The sequence below is a fragment of the Bos grunniens genome, chromosome 11 (assembly GCF_055505025.1).
Source record: "Bos grunniens cultivar Pamir isolate PY7600 chromosome 11, Bosgru_T2T1.0, whole genome shotgun sequence".
Classification (NCBI taxonomy): domain Eukaryota; kingdom Metazoa; phylum Chordata; class Mammalia; order Artiodactyla; family Bovidae; genus Bos; species Bos grunniens.
The window spans coordinates 3,414,969-3,436,851 of NC_141175.1; the positions used below are offsets into that span (position 1 = coordinate 3,414,969).

General features: G+C 61.7%; 1 protein-coding gene across 5 annotated transcripts in view; it reads right to left on the bottom strand.

Annotated features, from left to right (window-relative positions):
• Positions 1 to 60: 60 nt before the first annotated feature.
• Positions 61 to 21,883, bottom strand: part of ADAMTS13 (ADAM metallopeptidase with thrombospondin type 1 motif 13) — a 33,117-nt gene continuing 11,294 nt past the window's right edge. For 3 of the 5 annotated variants that reach the window (XM_086324222.1, XM_086324224.1, XM_086324225.1), the window contains 23 exons: positions 21,673 to 21,835; positions 20,803 to 20,907; positions 19,949 to 20,100; positions 19,800 to 19,863; positions 17,376 to 17,505; positions 16,770 to 16,918; positions 16,322 to 16,442; positions 15,795 to 15,875; positions 14,765 to 14,946; positions 12,685 to 12,817; positions 12,472 to 12,601; positions 11,783 to 11,965; positions 10,693 to 10,870; positions 9,971 to 10,091; positions 8,421 to 8,550; positions 8,126 to 8,305; positions 7,215 to 7,397; positions 4,968 to 5,172; positions 3,920 to 4,226; positions 3,286 to 3,432; positions 2,776 to 2,952; positions 1,072 to 1,256; positions 61 to 480 (listed from right to left, as the gene is read on the bottom strand). In XM_086324222.1, the coding sequence (XP_086180348.1) occupies positions 316 to 480; positions 1,072 to 1,256; positions 2,776 to 2,952; positions 3,286 to 3,432; positions 3,920 to 4,226; positions 4,968 to 5,172; positions 7,215 to 7,397; positions 8,126 to 8,305; positions 8,421 to 8,550; positions 9,971 to 10,091; positions 10,693 to 10,870; positions 11,783 to 11,965; positions 12,472 to 12,601; positions 12,685 to 12,817; positions 14,765 to 14,946; positions 15,795 to 15,875; positions 16,322 to 16,442; positions 16,770 to 16,918; positions 17,376 to 17,505; positions 19,800 to 19,863; positions 19,949 to 20,100; positions 20,803 to 20,907; positions 21,673 to 21,835 (3,571 nt within the window). In that variant the 3' untranslated portion in view covers positions 61 to 315. Of the gene's footprint in view, positions 481 to 1,071; positions 1,257 to 2,775; positions 2,953 to 3,285; positions 3,433 to 3,919; positions 4,227 to 4,967; positions 5,173 to 7,214; positions 7,398 to 8,125; positions 8,306 to 8,420; positions 8,551 to 9,970; positions 10,092 to 10,692; positions 10,871 to 11,782; positions 11,966 to 12,471; positions 12,602 to 12,684; positions 12,818 to 14,764; positions 14,947 to 15,794; positions 15,876 to 16,321; positions 16,443 to 16,769; positions 16,919 to 17,375; positions 17,506 to 19,799; positions 19,864 to 19,948; positions 20,101 to 20,802; positions 20,908 to 21,672; positions 21,836 to 21,883 lie in introns of those variants that run through there. The other 2 variants (XM_086324223.1, XR_015136089.1) reach the window with 2 other exon arrangements.

A 21,883-nucleotide genomic window follows, 5' to 3' on the forward strand; every position in this document is an offset into this window, starting at 1 on the left:
TCGTGCGGTGGGCTGGGTTTTCAAGCCGTGTTCGGACACTTTGGATAAAGAAAACGCCACTCAGCCGGAACGCTCAATTTATTGGTATCCGAGGGCTGGGAGAGTCCCGCCTCCCACCCTCTAGTGTTCTGTCTGTTGGAGGAGGCACTCAGACACCAGAGTCAGCTCACCGGGGCTGGACGGACACCTGCCAGGTGTTCATAAATGTCAGGCACCTTCCTTTCCCTACCGGGACTGGGAGGAGGCATTCCACTGTGTCCACTGGGCAGCTTAAGGATGCGCTTGGAGAGGAAGCTGAGGCAGGGGATCGGCTGGCTAACCAGCTCTCGTGTGGAGGGTCCAGTACTGGCCCCGAAGGCTGGCGTGTGCTTCCAGGAAGCCCTGGCTAAACTCCATCTCTGCCTGGCTGCCCTCTGACTCCCAGTAGAGCGTCTTCTGCCCACGAAATGCTGTTGTCCTCAGGCTGTGGATGTCCCGGATCTGGGAGAAAAGAGGCAGCCCAAAGGACCGACCACAAATAATAATTAGCATAAGCATTTTATGTGTAAAGTATCGTACACCCAGGTCACACAACAGCCCATCACAAAGACGCTGTTATTCTACCTGAGCAACTGAGGCTCAGAGAAGCTGCACTCCTTCCTCAAGGACACACAGCCAGAATGCCAGAGCTGGGATCTGAGCCCAGATTTGTACAGAGGCCAGACAGCCTCCTGCAGGGAGCTGATACCTTACAGAGGCCAGTTCGCCCAGAACACACCAAAGCTCATCGAGGGAGGGCTTGGCCTACTCTTCCAGTAAAATTATCTGATGCGCTAAAATTATGCTTCAGTCCTGGGTGAACCGGCTGCCTACATCAGCCAGTTCTGTATTTCATTCTTGTAGGGAGCTCAAGAAACATTTGTTGGTGAATAAATGGAAGAAACTTATCTCCCATTCATTCATTGATTTTGAGGATTTTGGTCTGAAGTAGACTCAGTGGTCCAGTCCAGTCCCTGCCCCCTGTCCCCAGGGACGGCTGTCCAGAATGATAGCAGAAGTCAGCCCTTCCTGTCCCCATCCCAGCAGCCTCACCAAGATGTAACTGGCATCAGTTCCCTCGGCTCTGGTGCCGCTGTCCACGGTCAGGGCATGGATGGCAATCCGGGCCCACGGGGCCACGTCGATGAAGATGCGACAGCCCCCCACGTTCCTCCCATCTGGACTCATCGATGGGCTCGAGATTTCGCCCCGGGGTCCGAAGAGCTGCATGTCACATCCTGCAGGGGAGAGCAGGTGGACAAACTGGGAGAGGACCATCTCACACACAGAGGATGCCCCAGGGATGGTTGCTCCTGCCAGAGGCCAGGACAGCTTACGGCCAGGCAGCAGTGGGGGTCGGTGCGGCACCACGGTCAGGATCAGGGCCCCCTGGCAGAAGTCCCCACTGAACCCCACCTCTACCACTTCCTGGCTGGGTGACCCTAATGAAGGCTTTAAATGCTCCGGGCTTCAGTTCCTTCTGTAAAGTGAAGGGAACAGCAGCACACACTGGGCAGGGCAGACTTTTTAAGATACCTCAGGGAAGCCACACGTGCAAAAGAGCTTCACACCAAACCCGGCCTGGGGGCAGCCCTCCTGAGTCTCCCCCTAGGTAGGTGCCTGTGCGTGGGGAGCCTGGGAAGTGAGGAGCGATGACCAGGCCAGCAGCCAGGGCCTGTGCTCCATGCTGAGGGGCCAAGGAAGAAGGGTCCCAGGATCCCACTTCCCACCTGAGGTCTGGGGGGCCCAGAAGTGCCTGGAACCCCGGGGGAAGCCACCTTCCAGCAGCTTGGGATGCAGAAAGAGGGCAAGACCCCCAAAGCAAGCCAGAGGGCTATCCATGGGTCTGCTGGGGCCCCAGGCTTGCAGGGCTCCCGGCCACTGTCCTGCACATGAGGTGCGTGTGCACACACACCCTGCTCTGCAGAGGATGAGCCAAGAGGACAGTGCACTCAGGGGGGCTGGGCAAGGCAGCTTGCAGAAGGCCCTTAAAGGATCCTGAAGGACCTGAGTGCCAGGCCAGGGTGTGGGGCCATGGTGGCCTGAGGGAGGGTGTGTGCCCTTGTGCCATGGGGCCCCAAGAGGAAGGGAGGCCACACAGCTCGGGACCCCATCCTGGCCACACGCGCAGGGGTGGGGTGTCAGGGGGTCCAGGAAGGCCACGCATTTCATTCGCAGTCAGCTCATTACTTTGCCGACAAAGGTCCGTCTGGTCAAAGCTACGGTTTTTCCAGTGGTCATGTACAGATGTGAGAGTTGGACCACAAAGAAAGCTGAGCACCGAAGAATTGATGCTTTTGAACTGTGGTGTTGGAGAAGACTCTTGAGAGTCCCTTGAACTGCAAGGAGATCAAACCAGTGAATCCTGAAGGAAATCAACCCTGAATATTCATTGGAAGGACTGATACTGAAGCTGAAGCTCCAATACTCTGGCCACCTGATGCGAAGAGCAGACTCACTGGAAAAGACCCTGATGCTGGGAAAGATTGAGGGCAGGAGGAGAAGGGGGTGACAGAGGATGGATGGTTGGATGGCAGCACTGACTCAGTGGACATGGGTTATGAGCGCACTCAGGGAAACAGTGAAGCACGAGGAAGCCTGGCGTGCTGCAGCCCCTGGGGTCTCAGAGAGTGGGGCACAACGGAGCAACTGAACAGCAATGGCTCAGTCCTCTGTCTGCCTGGCCCGCCAGCCCATCAGCACTGGCCCTGCTGGCAGGTTCTGGGCGGGTGGGGAGGCTCCACTGCCTCGCCGTACCTCGGTGGAAGGCTCCCAGGGCAGGCTGGCTTGAATACCGCAGCAGCACTCCGCCTCCGGGCCGCACAAGACGCTGCCTCACCAGCAGCGTGTTGGCTTGGGAGCTGAAAACCATGCCGGCTGGCTTCCCGCACATCTTCCTCCACACGAGCCTGCCCCAAAGCAGCAGCATCTCCCCTGGGAAGGGGCAGTGCAGTGAGGACCCGGCACCCCCAGTCCAGCGGCAGCCCAGTGGCCTGGGGCAGACTCAGCTGAGTTCAGGTCCCGACGCTCCCACTTACTGGCCATGCAACACTAAGGAACTCCATGTGTAAATTAATCTCTTCTAGCCTCAGTTTCCTCATCTGTGAAATGGGGACAGCCACACCCCAGTCCTCAGCTGGCTGTAGTGATTACACATGGGGAGGCACTTGGAGCATGCTCCCAGGCATGGGGCACCCTCGAGTTACCCTCACTGGCACCCCCAGACCCTGGGACTGGCAACAGCTGCTCCCGTGGCCCCAGACATACCAGCACTGCAGTTGAGAGAACCCTCCAGAAACCGGAGAGTCACCACTTCACCCAGGGGCCGCCCGATGGCCACCGCACAGTCTGGCCGCGCCGTGCCTCGCATGTCGATGATTCCCGTTGGCCCAAGGTGCTGCCGGCCACAGACACCTAGCAAGCAAGCAGCAGGACGGCGGGTGAGCAGCACTCCCAGGCAGCGCGTCCCCCGCGGGGCAGGGCCAGGGGAGGAGCCTGGGAGCTGGGGTGGCTCATGTCCTCCCAGGCCCCACCGGAAGCCTTCTCAGGTGAGCAGGGCACTGCGTGGGTCAGCGCATCACCACCCCAGGCACAGAGCCACGCCTGATGCGCCAGTGGGTCACACGGGCAGGGCTTCTGACTCTTCTCAACCTTCGGGTTCTTCTCCCCGATGGTAGTAAAAGTGAGCTTGCACTTTCCCAGTGAGGCAGAGGGCCCAGCCTCCCAAGCCCACCCCTCCAGTTCAGCCGTGCTCAGCCCAGTGTCCAGAGTGCTGCAGTCACAGGTCCACCCCCTTCTCTGGGAGGTCCCCATGAGGAGCTCTGTCTTACTCTCCCCGGTGAAGATGCCTTTGCCCCCACTCCTGCAGCCCCCCCGCACAGAAAGAAGGAATGAAACTAACTGGTCTCCACTGGGCTTTCCTGGGGCCCGGGCAGGCGTCCTTGAGCTGGGGAGAGGAGGCGGGTGTGGGGCTGGGGCCACTCCAGGGACGCAGCTGTGGCAGCTGTGGTCTGGCCTGGAGCAGTGGCTTCCTCACGGGGCGCCGGGCTGGCCATCCCCTGCCCCACGCAGGGCCCAGCCTGGCAGCCCCGCACGGTCACCGGCTTGGGCAGGTGCTGGCAGAAGTCGGCGGGCACAGGCACCTGGGCCCCAGGTCCTAGGCAGGCGTCGTGCCGATGCTGGATGCCCTCCCCACAGGAGACGGAGCACTGCCAGGGAAGAGGGACAGAGTGAGGCTGACCCTGCCAGGGCGAGACAAGCACAGTGGTTGACCAGTGGCCAGGCAGGATCTGATATAATCTCTGCCCAACGCAGGAGGCGAGCATACGTGCCCATTCTCCAGATGAGAAGACTGAGGCTCAGAGAAGTCACCCTTCAAGGGTCACAGAGGGAGGAAGAGCATGGATTCAAACCCGGGTCTCTCACTGTGGCCCTCCAGGCCTCGCTGCCTCCAGGCTGCAGAGTGAGGACCTGTGGCTTCCTCCTTCCGCCCTCCGTCACTCACTCAGTGCAGTGTCCACCCTGCCTTCCCGCCCCGCACCGCCCCTTCCAAGCGATCATCTCTCCACCCCGGATGCCCAGGCTCCTCCTGACGCTGGCGGCCATGTGCTCCGCCTCTTCTTCCCTCCGTGCTGTGAGCAAGCCCCTCCAGGGGGAGGGACCCAGCCCTGTCTACCTTCATCTCTCCAGGGCCTTGCAAGGTGCTGGGCGTGGGATGGCAGCTACTCACCTTCCGGAGTTATCAGCCCTTCATCTTCGGGCGTCTCCAGACCTTGGGGCCTCTGAAGGCCTACCTGTCCCCTGACACCTCTAGGTCTTCCGTCCCTGGGTGCCCTAACAGGCCTGGCTCTCCCCCTCCTTTCAGGGGATCACGACCCCCTGCCCACGTCCCCATGCGTGAGGACCCTCGGCTGACACACTGGCCGGCCGGCCCCAGCTGCAGCGCTTACCTGTGTCCAGGCGCTGACGTGCCACCGGTAGGCACAGTCAGCGACGATGCAAGGGATGCTGGCCTGTGGCCGCACAAGACCTGCGCAGGCTGCCCCGTCCACCTCTGTGTCCTGGCCGTGGTCCAGCCGCACACAGGCCAGCGAGCGTGTGGCCGTGCCTAGCCCACAGCTGGCCGAGCACGGGCCGAGGGACGTGACTTTCCACCTGCAGCAAGAGAAGACCCCAGAGAGGGGCTCGGCTCCCCCAGAGGTGGCACTGCCCAGGGGGGCTTCTCGGACGGCCAGCCAGGACCAGTTCCGAGGCCCTGGGGGTGTCCAGCAGCACAGCCCCTGGGCCCCTCCTGGCTGATCACCGGGCTGAGTGGCGTGGGGGAGGCTCTGCAGGAAAGAGAGCTCTGTTTCCTTAAGAAGGTCCCCCCTTCCGTCCCCTTTGTCACAGAACACCCGTGGCACCAGCTGCTGGCTGGGTCAAGAACAGGGCCGGGGCAGCGGTGCCCTGGGATGATGGACAGCTGATCTCCGTCCCCATCATTCACTCCTGACCATGGTGGTTTATCATCTTTCAGCAAATGATGACGACTGGTGCATTTCAGAGCCGAGGCTGAAGCCAGGCAGGCTGCCCTGGGGCCTGGAGTCCTAATCACCACACTAGGCTGCCCCGGCCCTGAGACCCGAGATGCCGCCTCCCGATCGCGTGCCTTCTGTGGGCTTGGCGCTGTTCTAGATGCCAAGATACGGCCGGGAACCAGACCAAGTCCTCCCCACGCGCCTCGGAGCACACACAGGTCTCCGCCTCGTGCCACTTGGGGCCGGATGGGTCTTTGTCGTGGGGCCATCTGAACGGTGGAGGGTGTGTTTAGGGGCACCCCCGGCCTCCACCCACCATATGCCAGCAGCAGCACGCCCCACGCCCACCCGCGTTGTGACGGTGTCCCGGGGGGACCCCCTGCCTCCCTGTGATGGCACTTTGAGCAGAGCCTGGGGAGGGATTTCTGAGGAGACACATACAAGAGCAGCGGGAAGGCAGGCGCACAAGCATCCCCTGGAATGTTCCAGAACATCAAGGGAGGCCAGGGTGGCCACAGGGACATTCCAGGGGTAAGCAGAGCTCCTGTGTGCACGAAATGCCCATTTGAAAAATCCCAGATCATCTCAAATATGATGCGCAAAAATAAATGGAGTGCACGTTTTAGCGTGAGCAAGGAAATCAAGGGACACGGGTGTGGATAGCAAATGGATCATAAAGTTACAGCGATTAAAACAGTTTGACTTGGGGGTGGCGGTAGGTGGGGGAATAAGCCAACAGAGCCTGGTAGGAGGCCCCACACAGATCCGACACACAGGAGAAGTGAGGTGCAATACAGGGGGCGCGTGGCAGGGGCGGGGGGTGCAGCCAGCGCTGCCGCGAGCTGGTGATGTGGAGAAACAGCTTGCTCCCCTACTTTGCACGCGTGCTGAGTTGCTTCAGTCGTGTCCGACTCTTTGTGACCCTATAGACTGTCGCCCTCCAAGTTCCTCTGTCCATGGGATTCTCCAGGTAAGAATACTGGAATGGGTTGCCATGCCCTCCTCCAGGAGATCTTCCCAGCCCAGGGGTCGAACCTGAGTCTCTTATGTCTTCTGCATTGGCAGGCGGGCTCTTTACCACTAGCACCCCCTGGAAGCCCCCTACTTTGCAACAGACCCCCAAATAAATCACAGATGAGTTTAAAGGTTTCAATGTAAGTGAAGTCATCCTGTGGTGGCGTACTTCTTTAAAATGAAGGAGACAGAGGAAACAGAGATACAGAAGCATCCGTGAAGCCTGGCAGTAGGATGTGGGTGACTTACGCTCTTTTCTGGATGTTTGAGTGACACAGAGGAGCACTGTGTTATTTAAAGTGCAAAATACAAAGAGGAAGCCGCAGGAGCACTGGGAGCTTCCCCATCGGGCTCCCATCCATCTCTGGACCCCCCTGGCGGGACCTGTGCTGTCCCCGTGGCTTCAGCGGTGCTGAGCCCCAGGTGGACCGCCCTCGGGCTCCGCTCAGATGCTGCCTCCTCCACTGGGAAGCCCCCAGCCCCACCCCCATTAGAGCTGACAGTGACTGAGTTTGCCAGAATGGCACCGGGTGCAGCCTGCCAGGAGGAAGGTGGGGGTCCTGTTTCCGTTGCCCCCAAGACGCCCTGTTACCCCCATTGGCCCAGCCCCACATCAGCACACGCTAGGCACTCAGGCTGCCTACTGCCCACGCTGGGGCTGCTGACCTGGGCGGGCAGGGCTCCGGGCTGCAGGCCTCCTGTTGCTCCGGGCGGGGCAGCCCCTGGCACTGGGTGTCTGGCAGGATCTCCTCGTCCGTGTCCTCGCCGTGGGCCCGGGCACAGTACAGGATCCTCTGCGCCACCCCTCCCCCACAGCTCAGGCTGCAAGCGGCCAGCTTGTACCGCCACCTGGGGCAAACGGGAGTCAGGGGGCACCCTGGGGGAGCCCGGCTTCCCCTCACGTCCACCCCAGACCAGAAAGGGCCTGGAAAAGGTTCTCTTTCCGGGGAGTCACTTTTACGTTTCCCCTGGGAGGCTCAGCGCAGTGGACAGAGAACATTCAGAAGACCCCACTTTGCAGAAGGGGAAGTTGAAGGCTGACGTGTCCAGAAAAGCAATGGGGGAAGGGGCAGGGCACCCAAGGGGCCCTGCAGAGACATCGGTCTCCAACAGGAATCCCACACCCACCGTCACCCGGGCCCGCTCCCCCAGGACTCCCAACCTTCTTTCCCGCTGTGTTTCCACATCACACCAACACCGTCCATCAAATTATACATATACACACATACATCAATCTTCTTTGTCATGCGTCCCCCACCCCCAGCCCCCAGCGTCTGCTCCATGAGACGGGGATGCCTCTGTCTTATTAGCGGTAGGGTCCCCTTGTGACAGCACAGCAGCTGGGCACAGTAGGTGCCCAGTAAAGAGCAACTGATGAAAAATGAGCCACCAACCGCATGTGCCCACAGCATTCCAAACCCTGTGTGATAAACGCCCTACCCCCCAGTCTTCTGTGCACCAGTATGACCCACTCCTGCGGGTGAGGATGCCAAGACTTAGGAGCTAATGGGAGGTGATGATGCCACCCTGCAAGGATGCTTGCCTAGGACCACCTGCCTCCTTAGGGAGGGGCCCACCTGGCAGGGCAGGGCTCCGGGCTGCAGTCCTCCAGGGGCCTAGGCCGGGGCATGGGCCAGCACTTGGAGTGAGGCAGGGAGACGAGGCGGCCTTGGTCCATCCTCACACAGCGAACAGCCAGTGGCACCTGCCCGCCTCCACAGGTCACCGGGCACGGTGCCAAGGCTCGGGTCTCCCACCTGCAGGGAGGGAAGGCCAGTGTTCCGTAGGGAGCCGCAGCCAGGGTGGAGCGCCTTCCTCCCGGGGGCACCCAGACTGCTGCAGCTCTGCACGGCCTCCCTCCCTCAGACTCACCTGGCCGGGCACGGGGCAGCCTGGCAGGCCTCCCGCCGGCTCCCGGGCTTGCTTGCCAGGTCACACAGCTCTTCCCGGACGGGTGTCCTGAGGGCAGTGTCCACGCACACAAAACGCAGTTCCACCAGGCCTGCGGGGAGGAAGGAGGAACCCCGCACCCCGAGAAGGGGGTCAGCGAGGACCATGGGAGCCCCAATCTCTGGACAGCTCTAGCAGATGAGGCCTCCCTGGATTTGAGTCCCGGCTTCCCTCAGAGCTCAGTTGGTAAAGAATCTGCCTGCAATGCAGGAGATCCCGGTTCTATCCCTGCATTGGGAAGATCCCCTGGAGAAGGGATAGGCTACCCACTCCAGTGTTCTTGGGCTTCCCTCGTGGTTCAGCTGATAAAGAATCCGCCTGCGATGCGGGAGACCGGGGTTCTATCCCTGGGTTGGGAAGGTCCCCTGGAGAAGGGAAAGGCTACCCACTCCAGTATTCTGCCTAGAGAATTCCATGGACTGTATAGTCCATGGGGTCGCAAAGAGTCAGACACGACTGAGCGACTTTCACTTTCTGCCACCTACCAGCTGTGTGACCTTGGACAAGTGACTTAACCTCTCTGAGGCTCAGTTTTTTCATCTAATGGTGCCTGATGTGGAGGGATATTTATCAAGATTTTTCCAGGAGACTAGACAGTGCTTGATGGGCTTCCCAGGTGGCTCAGTGGTAAAGAATCTGCCTGCCAATGCAGGAGTCACAAGAGACACGGGTTCGTTCCCTGGGTCAGGAAGATCCCAGGGAGAAGGAAATGCTAACCCACTCCAGGATTCTTAACCTGGGAAATTCCATGGACAGAGGAGCCTGGTGGGCTACAGTCCATGGGGTCACAAAGGGTTGGACATGACTGAGCGAATGAGCATGCACGCACACACAGAAAGTGCTTGGCACATAGTAGGCACTCAGAAATGGTGGCTGATCTTTTTATTGAGGGGCATTGTAAGAGTTGCTACATTAAAACCCTTTACTGTGTCTACCACCAAGATGTTATTAGGGCCGTGTCCTTGAATCTCTCCTTTAGGAGTATCCACAAAAGAAATCTCTGGCCTCAATTCTAAGTACCCTGGGGTTTAGCTGAGCAAGTGATTAGGGTTTTAGGTTGGTTAGTTATTTTCAGCCTTGCCTCGCAGCTTGCAGGATCTTAGTTCCCTGACCAGGGGTTGAACTTGGGCCACAGCAGTGAGTCCTACCCACTGGCCCACCAGGGCATTCCCAGGGTTTTCAGTTTAAAACACTCTGTATCTTAACATTAATTTTTGCTTCTCTGGATTGGCCACCAGAAAGCTCAGAGCTAAGTTTGGGGCCTTCCTTAGACCTGAAGAATAAGCTCCTGGGTCCCAGCACGGCTGGGTTTTATGATCACTTCCTACCTTCCAGCCAATCAACAAGCACGTTCGCATGGTTGCTGTGCTTGGCTGGCCCCAGTCTCCTTGCTTATAACGTCACGTCCTTGTGTATGCCACCTCAAACACTATTCTCGAGTTAGCCGACCCTCAGGAGCACCGGGGCCTCACCTTGACCACAGGAGACAGAGCAGGGCCCCGCCAGGGGTGTCCACACGTGCGCGGCAAGTGCCTCCAGCCCGGGGCCGCCCGCTGGGGACGCAGCCTCCCGCCCCGGGGGCCGGACGTCCAGCTGCAGGGGCCAGGCACCGAGCTGGTGGGTCTGGGCCTCCCACCTCCAGACCCCCGGGCACCTGGCCCTCCACTCCCACCCAGCACACCCCTTCAGGAGAGAAAGGAAGTGGTCACCAGCACCCAAAGGCCACCCACCCACGGCTGCTTTCCCGGGAAGCTGGCTTCCTGGCTCCGGCAGTGACTTCATGCCCCACACTGGTCTCTACACCAGCCTGAGCAGTCACCGTGGGGCAGGCGGTGCTGGGCCTTGGGAGCCAGATCAGCAGGCACGCCTGGCCCTGAAGTCCCCTCCCCACTGCCACAGCCCAGGGAAGTCGGGGGCATGGGCTGGCATGCTTGTCTGAAAGCAACGCCTCCCAGCTTGAGCCCATGGACGCCGGTGGGAGCCTGGCAGCAAAGTGCCACCATCTTATCAGGCTCTGGACGCTTCAGGCTGCTCGCCAGTGGGGAGGGGGCGTCCCAGCACCCTGAGCTCTGCATCGAAGTCTGCCCTCTGCCCAGGGGCCTCCCGGGGACAGCAGCCCTGCACGAGGGAGGTCTTCCCGCTCTGGCCAGGAGGCCAGTGTAACCAGAGCTCCCCCTTCTCCCAGGACGCTCACCTGGTCCCAGCCGGGAGGACATGTCGCCTCGACACAGGGCTCTGAGGCAGGCGGCTTCTCGTCTGCAGAGCAGGGCCCAGCAGTCACCAACAGCCCCGTGCCATCTGACCCCGGCACACACGTCGTGTTTTGCACGGCCGGGTCTGCGCCACAGGCCGACGAGCACGCGTCTGTTTCCCTGAGGACAGGACACGACAGCCGTCAGGCTCTGCCTCTGCCTTCGGGCGGTCGTGCAATCCAGGTCCTGGCATAGAGAGGCGGTGAACCTGCTCCCCAGTCTCCAAGAGCCCACAGAGGGTCCCCCACAAAGAGGCAAGGCCAGGAGCCTTTCCCTGAGGCCTGGCTGAACAGCTGCGGGCCTCCACTTGGCACCCAGGGTGCAGAGACTAGCCCTGACGCTCCCGCCTTCCAGAGGCAAAGGCGGGTCCCCAACCAGAGAAGAGCGTGGCTCCGCGCGACCTAGACCCAGCGGTGCTGGGAGGCACGTGCCAGATGCAGGCAGCTCGCCAGCTCAGGGGCAGCAAATGCGCCTCCTACGCCGGCCCTGAGAGCTAGAGGCGGCCTGGAGTGCTGTGTGGAGAGGATCCCAGGGCAGGCTCAGCCCTCAGCAGGAGAGAGCAGTGACTGCTGTGTCTGCCACGGTCACACGGCATGCGGGGGACAGGGAGGGTGCCCAGGGCCACCCGCGGACCACCAGCGCCCAGGCCACTCCCCTCCCCGCTGCCCAGGTGACAAATCTGGGACCCAGAGAGGGAGGGGACTGGCTTGGGTGCCCCAGACGGCTAGCGGCAAATCAGACTGATAAGCCTCTGTCAGCTGGAACGCTGCGGGGTGGACAACAGCAGCGACAGAGTGACGTCTGTGGCTGGACATCTGTGCGTTTGCTCTGTCCTCACGAGTTCGAAAAAAAGTTCAAAGAGACGGGACTGGCCAGTCCAGGGCCTCCTGGGTGGGAGGGTGGCAGGGGCTGGCCAGAGGCCTCGGGAAGAGGGGACACCCCAAAAGGGAAGGGCTCAGTGCAGGGACGAGCCCCGCCAGGGAGGCTCTGCCCGGATCTGGCCTTGGGGGGCCCTGCCCACCCCGTGCTCACCTCTGGGGGCAGGGCTGGGAATTGCAGGTGTCCACGGCCGCCGGCTGCGGGGCCAGCGCTCTGCACCGGGAGCGGGGAACGGTCCTCAGCAGGCCGCCCCGGGCCTCCACGCAGCGCACCTCTCGCTCCCGCAGGCCACCCCCACACGAGGCGCTGCAGGGGCCGAAGTCTCCAGCCTCCCAGCTGAGGAGAGGAACAGGGCATCCGAACAGATCCGTCTGACCCGTCAGATCACTTCCCTGGCCAGGGCAGGGCTCAGGGTCCCTTCAGGGACCTAGACGCTCTCCAGGTGTCCCTGAGCCGCACCTGAGCCTAAGGACATCTGTTTGAAAGCGCCAGCGGCTGGCTGCCCCCTCCCCCCACTCAACACGGACCACCTTGCTCCTAGCATCGTGCTCCCACCGGGCTGTGGTCCCTCCCCAAGCCAACACCACAACTCTCGCAGGCAGGGTGGTCCTCTCCCCGAGCAGTGGGCGCCTGAGCTCAGAGAGGGAGCGAGCTACCCATAGATGGGGGCAGCAGGTCACACCAGGCTGACCAGCCACTCGGGTCTGCCCGAGTCTCGGTGTCTTCACCTGCCACCTGGGGACACTGCCAGGGCCGATCAAGGACTCGCCCAGACCCTGCCAGCTGTGCTGCGAGGGCCCCTGAGCCACCCCACCCCCAGGCGGGCCACAGCCAGCACTCACTGCGGGGGGCAGGGCCCGGGGGTGCAGGTCTCTGACCACGCCGCGGGGGGCCGGCTCCCTGCACAGCGGGCAGCCTCCACCCACTCGCTCCTGGACTGGTCCTGACACCTGTAGGTCACCTGGCGCAGCCCTGGAGGGGAACAGGGGGCTGGGCCACCTCCACGGGGCGGGTGGCATGCCAGGCTTCCAGGCGAGCCCCGCCCCGGGCCCCACCTGCCCCGCAGCTCACGGAGCAGGGCCCCCGCACCGGGGCCCAAGCCCAGGCCTGCCGCTCGGGCTGGAAGTAGGTGAAGGTGATGTCGGGGCGGGCGGGGCTGCCGTACTCCTCGCCGTAGCGCCTGTAAACCTGCCGGGAGAGGGGGGCTGTCACGGCCGCCTCCTTCAGGAAGCCTCCCGCCCTGCCCTCCTCCCGCTTACGTTCTTTCACTCAGCAAACCACCGCTGATGCTGAGCTCACGCCACACGTAGCAGCCAGGACAGTGCCCCCGGCTCCGGGAGCTCATGGTGGCTGGGGGAGGGTGGGCTGCAGCCAGGCACAGCGACGGGTGTGCACAGGGGGCCAGGGAGCACAGAGAAGGGCCCCGAGGAGGCTGAGCAGGGTGGACAGCTGGAGGAGGCCGCGGAAGGGGCCTTCCAGGCCAAGCCCGGGGTGAGAAGCCCACAGCTCTGGCTTCTGCAGCATGAGTAAGGCCGTGGGAAGGGCAGGGACGGGCCGCATCTGGGGCTCTGGAGGGGGCCTGGCAGCGTGGGCTCGGCCCTGAGGACACAGCGGGTTAAGGAAGAGGGTCCAGCGGGGAGACTGGGCTGTCTGTACTGCAGAAAGGTCCCCAGGTCCCGGGAGGGGCCAGCCTGGTGGGCAGAGGCCAGGAGGAGGCTCCTGGTCCCAGCACCTGCCCCCACCCGTCACAGCCCTCTGCTAACACGCGTGTTCTCGGCACACACACCACCCCCCACTGTCACCAGCAGGTCCTAGGTCAGAGGCCCTGAATGCGGCCTGGGAATCTGTGTTTCTATCCGCGCTGCAAAGGATGCCAAGAGAACTGCTCGATAGCCAGCGTTTGGAAGTAGGCTCCTGGGGTGGGGAGGGGGCTGAGCTAGGCAGGCCACATGGGGAGGCAGGGAAGGGGTTAACCGCTCCCCGGGGGCTCGCTCTGGCCTGGCCTTCTAGGGGGAGCCCCGCTGCCTCCCCAGCTGTGGGAGCAGGGGGTTGGCTGCTAGACCAAGTCAGGGGCTGTCGACACTCGGCCCACCCCCAGAGGTTCTCCGGGGCTACTTCACCCTCCACTGCTTTCTGTCCAGCCCCATAAGCACCTTCCTCAGCAAAGCACGCACGGGCCGCTCGCAGGCCAGGTCCCAGCGGGAAGGACCCGCGCAGACACAGCCTGGGCTCCGTCCGCCCCAGAGAGACAGCAAGACCCACACCCACGCCGAGCTGCCCTGGGCGGGGCCTGCGGCCAACACTGCCTGGCGCACGCTCGCGTCCACTCCCGGGCCTGCCCGTGACCCCAGGAGGTAGGACTGCTCTCCACGTGCACGTGGGGGGTGCCGACGCTCGGCCAAGTGCCTACTGTGCAGGATTTTGGGGAAAAAATAGACGAATCTTCACCATCACTTTATCTCGGCGTGCTTAGTTTTGTTCCGCAGATGGGGGAAACCGAGGCTTGGAAAGGTTAAGCGTCCACCCCAAGTTTCTGTGGAGCCAGGGCTGAACCCTGGGCTGAGCCCCTAACCGGGCTCTTGACCCCTGTATCACCATGCTCCCCTTTCTTTGGCTGATTCTGCTCCTCCTGTTGGGACGACAGACCCCACGGGGGCCTCTAACCCGGGCGTCGGCCCGGACCCCCCAGCTGTCTAGAGGCCCACGGCCTCCGTCGGCGGGTCTGACACAGCCCAAACCCCACTGCACCTGCACAGGGACCCCCAGCAGCTCCCCAGGCCCCCAGGAGGGAGCTCAAACCCCTCATGCGGCCAGCAAGGCCCCTCAAGGTCTGCCCAGGCCTCCAGCAGCCTCCTCACCGGAGGGCCCCCTTGCTCCCCGCCCCTGAGCGCCTCTCCACTGCAGGCCCTGGTCCCCCAAGACTCTCCCCGCCCTGCTTGCCCGCAGCCTCAGCTGCAAGGCCCCTTCCTGGAAGCCCCCGGTCCCTCTGCAGGGCTCTCCCTCTGAGCCGCTCTCAGGACTCCAGGGGCTCTGGTGGGCTCTGAGTGGGACCCCAGCCCTGCAGTGGCTGCTGAAGGAGCAGGTGTGGGTCTGAGCTGATGGACAGGCCGACCCCGGCAGAGGCCCTGTGGTCACCTGGATCTCCACGTCGTCCCGGGTGGGGCCCCGGATGCGGATCTCCTCCCGGCGGGGCAGCCGGTCCTCACTCAGGGTGACCCTGTACTCCACGCGGTTGTCCTCCAGGAGGGAGGGGTAGCTGGTGCTGGCAGACGCGCTCCCGTTTCCGGCCACGACATAGCGGCCACGCACCCTCACTGCTGTGGGTGAGGGGCCGTCAGCACTGCAGGGCCCCCCACCCTGGGAGCCAGAACCTCCCCCTCCCACAGACGGCCCTGTTAGGGAGAGGGGACAACTGTGCCGGCAGGATGCACCGTCCAGGGCTTCACCTGCCACGCCCGCCCCAGGGCCCCCCACTCTCCCGGGAGCAGACCTTCCTGGCGCCCCACGCACAGGGTGTCTGACCGACGGAGGCTTCCCCACACCGTTACTCTGTGCCTCTTCCCGGAGCCTGGGGAGCACTGTGGACCTGCTCCCTCACCAAGGGCAGGCACAAGGACCTCAGGGTGAGCACCCCAACCCAGATTCAAAGGGCACCCACGGTGTAGAGAGGTCGGCCTTCCCCAGAGACGGGTCTGACCAGCGCCCTGTGCCTGACCTGATCCGTCTTTGTTTAGGGTGAAAGGTCAAATATGTGATTTAGGGTGGGGGCTTTGAGTCACCAAGCCTCAGCCAAGCTGGAGACTGAGAACGGAATGGTCCGGGCAGCGATCAATCAGTCCCTCAACCTCATCGACATAAGGAAGTCCCCATGACACCCGGGCACTGAGCTCAGGAGAGCTCCCAGGGTTGGCAGCACACTGCATGTGTGGTTGCTCTCGAGGCTGGACATAGAGCCCTCCCTGACACCACCCTAAGCATCTCTTCCTTTGGCTGCCCCCTTGTAATAAGCCGTAACTGTGAGTTTAACAGCTCTCAGAGTTCTGGGGGTCCACCTGGTGAATCCCCCAACTGAGGGCATTTGAGGGACCCTCAAACTTGCAGGTGGCATCGGAAGGGAGGACACCTCGGGGCTGTGCCCTCAGACTTCTCGGTCTGGCCAGCTCACCCAGGTGTGTGAAGAGAGGCCTGCGGTTGATGATGTAGATGCTGGTGAGGTTGGGGGTGACGGTCAGGAACGTGACGTACTCTAGGAGGAAGCAGAGGAGGGGTGGTCTCAGGTCGCTGAGGTCACAGTCAGAAAGAGGAAGTGTTGGCGCCAGAGGGAGGTGGGACTTAGCTCCTCGACCGACTTTGCAAGAGACCTGACTTCTTACATAAATAGATCAAAGTCAAGGATTTTCCAAGCATAGCATCCCTCATGCTCAGATGCCTCCAGCAGGAGAGGCGAGAACAGCCCACCTCAGCCATCCCACGTCTGTGTTCTTCTGCGTCACAGGTGCTGAGAGCAACCGTGAGTGATGGGCCACCGCATCACCGACCTGAGCCTCCTGGGGAGGCTGAGACCCACTGGGAGGGCCGAGGGCCAAGAGAGCACGCAGCCCCACCACCTAGGCAGAGGGCACCGGGCTCTGGGCTGGCGCGTTCTCCTGGAGGCTGGGGGGAGCCGGGCCCTTCGCCCCAGGGAGGCCCTACCTCTGGCCCTTCCGGCCGTGAAGGAGCCGCTCTGTGGCTGGCACGTGCTGTTGTCCCCGCCGCACACCTGGCACACGTCCCGCACCTGCCCGGAGTCCATCCTGCCATCACAGCCAAACGTCTGTGCAGAGGAGAGTGGCAGGTGAGGCCCCGGCGGTGTCTTCGGACAGGGCTGGCCTTTGAGGTTCGCACAACCAAACTGGCTGTTTCTGCCGTTTCTGGTGTAGGAGGTGAGCTTACATGACTTGCCCCAGGTCATGGCAAGGCTCTTGACTCCAAGCTCGACCTGTTCCCCAGCATCACCCAGCACAGACTCTGCTGCAGCTTCGTGGGGGCTGCACCCCCAGACTTGACCCCCTCGAAGGCCCCTTCATGCCCTGGCTTCTCTGGGGAGAACCCTCGGGGCCACAGAGGGTAGAAGGGCACTCTACCGCGCACACACGCCTACCCTGCAGCTGCCTGACACGCACAGCCTCAGGGCCCCGTCCTCCTGAGGGTCGCCCGGCACACAGCGCGTGCCGTCCAGGAAACGGTCCCCACGCCGCACCATGAAACTCTCGCCGACGGCCCGGCATACGTGTCTGCACAGGGCGTTCCCTGGGGAGAAGCAAAAGACAAGGAGCCCGGAGGGAGGGTGCAGGGAGCCGGGGACAGAGACTCTGCGAAGCTGGATCCAAGTGGGCTCTCACTGACCCCCAAGCGCCATCTCACTGGGCTCTTTGCATTTGGGGTCGGCGCGGGTTTTACTTCCCACCTGCCCCGCCTCCCGAGGCAGTAATCACATCACCATGTGATGAGTGGGCCGACTTGTGAGCCGAGTGCTTTTCCAGCATCACGCTACGCCTCCTATCTCCGTTTGACAGACGGGAGATGGAGACTCAGGGAGGAGGGGTCAGGGCTGACCTGCCGGCAAGGGGCTGAGCCGGGGCGGGTGGGATGCTCGGTGAGACACAGAGCCTGAGCCTGCTCGAAACAGCATCAGAGTGATGCCGGGCCTCCCCTAGTGACGCTCCCCGCCCAGGGTCTTGGGCCTGGCCCCCCAACCTGGGCCCACCTTCGCTGTACTGCTCTGCGGTCCCCCAACGGTAGAAGGCGGTGCTGCCCCCTGGGGAGAGGCGCAGGGGCTCGCTGTCCGTCTGCGCACACTGCTCAGACATGAACTCCAGCTGGGTCTTCTCGCAGGCCTGGATGGAGGAGGTGGAGGACGGGCACAGGAGGGGCCAGGGCAGGGGGCTCGGGGAGGGAACCCTCACCCCCGGGAGACAGCAAGGGCCCCTGCAGCGGGAAGATGAAAACTCGGGTTTGAGCCTGGCTCCTGGCTGCACCTCAGTTCCCTGCCCTGGAGAGTGCGGTGTCGAGAACCTTCCTCTGCTGACAGGAGGATTCTACAAGAGTCTGAGAGGACACAGGGCAGGGCCTGCCCCAGGCAACGAAGAGGAAAGAAAGCCAGGCAGAGAGCTCAGCAGAAGGGAGGCCCCGTTTATGTGGATCCACTACATCTGTGCTACGTCTAGCCAGAGCTGTGGTTTTTCCAGCGGTCATGTATGGATGTGAGAGTTGGACTATAAAGAAAGGTGAGCACCAAAGAACTGATGCTTTTGAACTGTGGTGTTGGAGAAGACTCTTGAGAGTCCCTTGGACTGCAAGGAGATCCAACCAGTCCATCCTAAAGGAGATCAGTCCTGGGTGTTCATTGGAAGGACTGATGTTGAAGTGAAACTCCAATACTTTGGCCACCTAATGCGAAGAGCTGACTCATTGGAAAAGACCCTGATGCTGGGAAAGATTGAAGGAGGAGGGGAGACAGAGGATGAGATGGTTGGATGGCATCACTGACTCAATGGAGATGAGTCTGAGTGAACTCTGGGAGTTGGTGATGGACAGGGAGGCCTGGCGTACTGCAGTCCAAGGGGTCGCAAGAGTTGGACACGACTGAGCAACTGAACTGAACTGAACTATGTCTGTGCAGGTATCAGTATTGGAAAAGTCAGAGGAGTCGAGAGCAAAGGGCCTTTGCACAAGAAGCTGGTGCTGAGGCGGGCTGCGTCCTGGCCTGCTCTGCACTGGAGTCTGAGGAAAACAATCGGAGTGGGCCTGTTGAGTCCGCCTGGGAAAGGCGGGCAGGGAAGGTCTCACCACGTGCAGATCTTAAGTCAAGGCCAGGGGAGTCTCTCCACACCCTCTATGATGGCCTCGTGGGAAACACAAGTAAGTGCTGGAGGGGATGTGGAGACGTCGGAACCCTCGCACATTCCTGGTGGGAAGGCCAACAGTTCAGCTGCCATGAGAAATGGCTTGGAGGTTCTCAAGGAGTTAAATGTAGAATTACCGTGTGATCCAGCAATTTGGCTTTTAGGTGTACACCCCAAAGAGTGAAAACCTGGTGCTCAAATAAGGCCACGTACACACACACTCGTAGCAGTGCTACTCGCAACAACCGAAGACAGAAACAGCCCAAATGTATCGACAAATGGACCACGGATGAAGGCGCGAGCAAAATGCGGTCCCGTGGAGCATTATTCAGCCACGAGAAGGAGTGGAGTTCTAAGGCATGCTACACATGAAAATACCACGCGCCGAGTGGAAGACGCCAGATGCAGAAAGCCACGCGCGGTATGATTCCCCTTAGATGAGATGTCCAGCGCAGGTAAACCCCCAGAGCTAGAAAGTGGATTGGTGACCGGCAGGGACCGGGGGGAGGCGGCAGGGGAGTGGCTGTTTAATGAGCTGGGGTTTGCTCTGGGGTGACGGGAACCGTTTGGAACCAGAAAAAGGTGGTGGTCGCACGGTGCTGTGAAGGTGCGAGATAACACTGAACCGCAGAATTTCACATGGTTGACGTTATGGGTGTCAAAGTCACCTGAACTCATAACTAAAAAAATCACCCATGCTCTCCCCGTATCCGGCTTGGCTGTGGGAAGGAGAGGTGTTCTCAGTGCAGGGCAGTGCCATCCGGGTAAGGAGGGGGACACTCTGGGGGCGGGGGCTGCTTTCAGTGGTCGGACAGGCCTGGGCTGTGTGCTGTGGTCCAGAAAGTGAAAGTCGCTCAGTTGTGTCTGACCCTTTGCGACCCCATGGACTATACAGTCCATGGAATTCTCCAGGCCAGAATACTGGAGTGGGTTGCCATGCCCTCCTCCATGGGATCTTCCCAACCCAGGGATCAAACCCAGGTCTGCCGCATTGCAGGCAGATTCTTTACCAGCTGAGCCACAAGGGAAGTCTAAGAATGCTGGAGTGGGTAGCCTATCCCTTCTCCAGCGGATCTTCCCAACCCAGGAATCGAACCAGGCTCTCCTGCATTGCAGGCAGATTCTTTACCAACTGAGCTATAAGGGGAAGGTATCAATAAAACCACTTTTGCTCTCGAACGTGCCCCGTGTGAACCACAGATCACAGCCATCCTGACCCTTGGGCTCCTCCAGGCCAGTGCCACCTCTGACCGAAGCCCCTCCCCTGCCCAAGGAAGCAGGCCTACCTGGGTGTTGCACATCTCGGCCTGGAGGTCAGAACCTACGCACGTGCGTCCCCCAAAGGCAGGTCTGAAAATGCCCACAAGACGACGGGGTGAGAGGGGACCCAGGGCCCCGAGCCAGGGAGCACGGAGCGGCCACCTCCACGCAGTACCTGGGGTTGTTGCACCGCCGTCTCCTGATAATCACGCCGCCTCCACAGGAGCGGGAGCAAGGACTGGCGGGCCCCCAGCCAGACCAGTGCCCGTGCACCACCCCCACGGGGGCCAGCTCCGCCAGCGAGCGGCAGTGACCCTTGGAGCACCACTGCAAGAGACGGATGGGACCGTGTTCTGCACCCAGGGCCCCCCACACCCACAGGCACCCACACCCAGGGCATGCCCGCACGCACAGGGTAACCCCCATACACACACACACACACACACACACTTGCAACCTCCACCAATGCTAAACAGGACAGCCGACACCTGCCCGCAGTGCAGGGACTGCAGGAAGGTTCTGGCCACACAAGGCAGAGGGGACACGCAGGGGAGCCGCAGGACAGGTGACCAGGGCAGGGCACACAGAGGCCCATGGCCGAGCGGTCACGAGAAGCCCTGCCCCTCCCAGCGAGAGGTCGCTGACAACACACCCCTGTCCACAGGCCACCACACCGGGCCTGGGAGCAGGCATCCCCAAGTATACTGTGCTCTCTGGGGGGAGTGAGGAGGTCAAGAGGGGGACCCTGGACCCTCGCCTGCTCCAGCAGAGTCGCAAGGGTCCCGTAAGCCTGGAATAAAGCCACCTGCAGAGGGGGTGGGGCAAGCACTGGGCTGCCTACCTCTCCTGAACAGCACACCCAGGACAGCGCCAGGACCCTCTGCCCCCTTTTACTGAGGTCCTGCTGTCTCCCACCCCAGGAGGAGGGCTGCAGGGTGCAGGTCTGGGTGAGCACGTGTGAGTACGCACGTGTGTGTCCACACACACACACACACATGCACGCACATGCCCTGCTGACTCCCCACTGACCTTCCCCACGCCACACTCTGTCCCATCCAGGAGAGGAATAAGCAGGCGGCTACAGCTGCTTGGGTCCAGGGGGTCTGTGTGGCAGGAGAGAGCCTGGCACATGTCCTAAGAGGGGGGACAGATGGCCAGCTGAGGGGCCCCCAGGGCCCGTGGGGTCAGTGCCCAGCTGCACCTGTCCCTCCCAGACCACGGGACAGTGACACAGCCAGCACCCTGGGCAGTGGAGCGTGGAGAGGGGGGCCTGGCTGACCCCTTTATCGGGAACAGGAACAGTGGCCAGGGCCCACAAAAGTGTCTTCATTTCTTTTAAAATCGGAAGAAAAAAAAGATGGTCTTTTAGATCAAATAGAATGTCCTAATATATAGCATTAATATACTTGTGTTTATAACAACACCTGTAATATCACATATTTTATGAAAACACTAAGCGTAATTCCAAGTATTTTGTAAGCAGGAAGGGGCTCACAGAGGCAAAAGTGCCTGCAAGTCCTCTGCAGCCCAGGGAGGAAGTCTGTCTTTAGGGTACCTGCCTCCTCCAGCTCCCCTCCCACTGCACTTTGGGCTTGGAGGTCACTTCCTCCAGGAAGCCCTCCAGCTCCCATAGGGTTGGAAGCTGTTGGTAACCACCTGTGCAGGATCAAGGTCCATGGGCTCAGGGGCTCTATCAGAGGCAGCTCTACATAATTTGTGGGGCTTCCTCAGAAGGAAAACCTAAGGGCCCTTGTTCAGAAACAGAATTTCCAGAGGCATCTGAGGGTCTGGGCCAGTGGGCAGGAGGGCGGAGAAGGGCGGTGGGGGCATGAGCGGGCAGAGGGAGGCCCTGGTGCGGAGGGGCGGGTGGCGGGGCGCGTCCCCCACGGCCGGACTCACCAGGTGCTCCCCGCGGAAGGTGCAGGCGACCGCCGTGGGGCCGAAGGCGACGCGGCACTGCTCGTCTGCGCCGTAGTAGAGGCCGGGCTGCACCTCGGGAGGCTGCCCCGCGGGCCCGGACAGCGGCCCCGGAGGGTCCCACAAGCAGCGCGCCCGTCCTGCGCTGCGACAAGGCCGCGGTTCAGGCCGGGGGTGGACCCCGGGTGGGGGA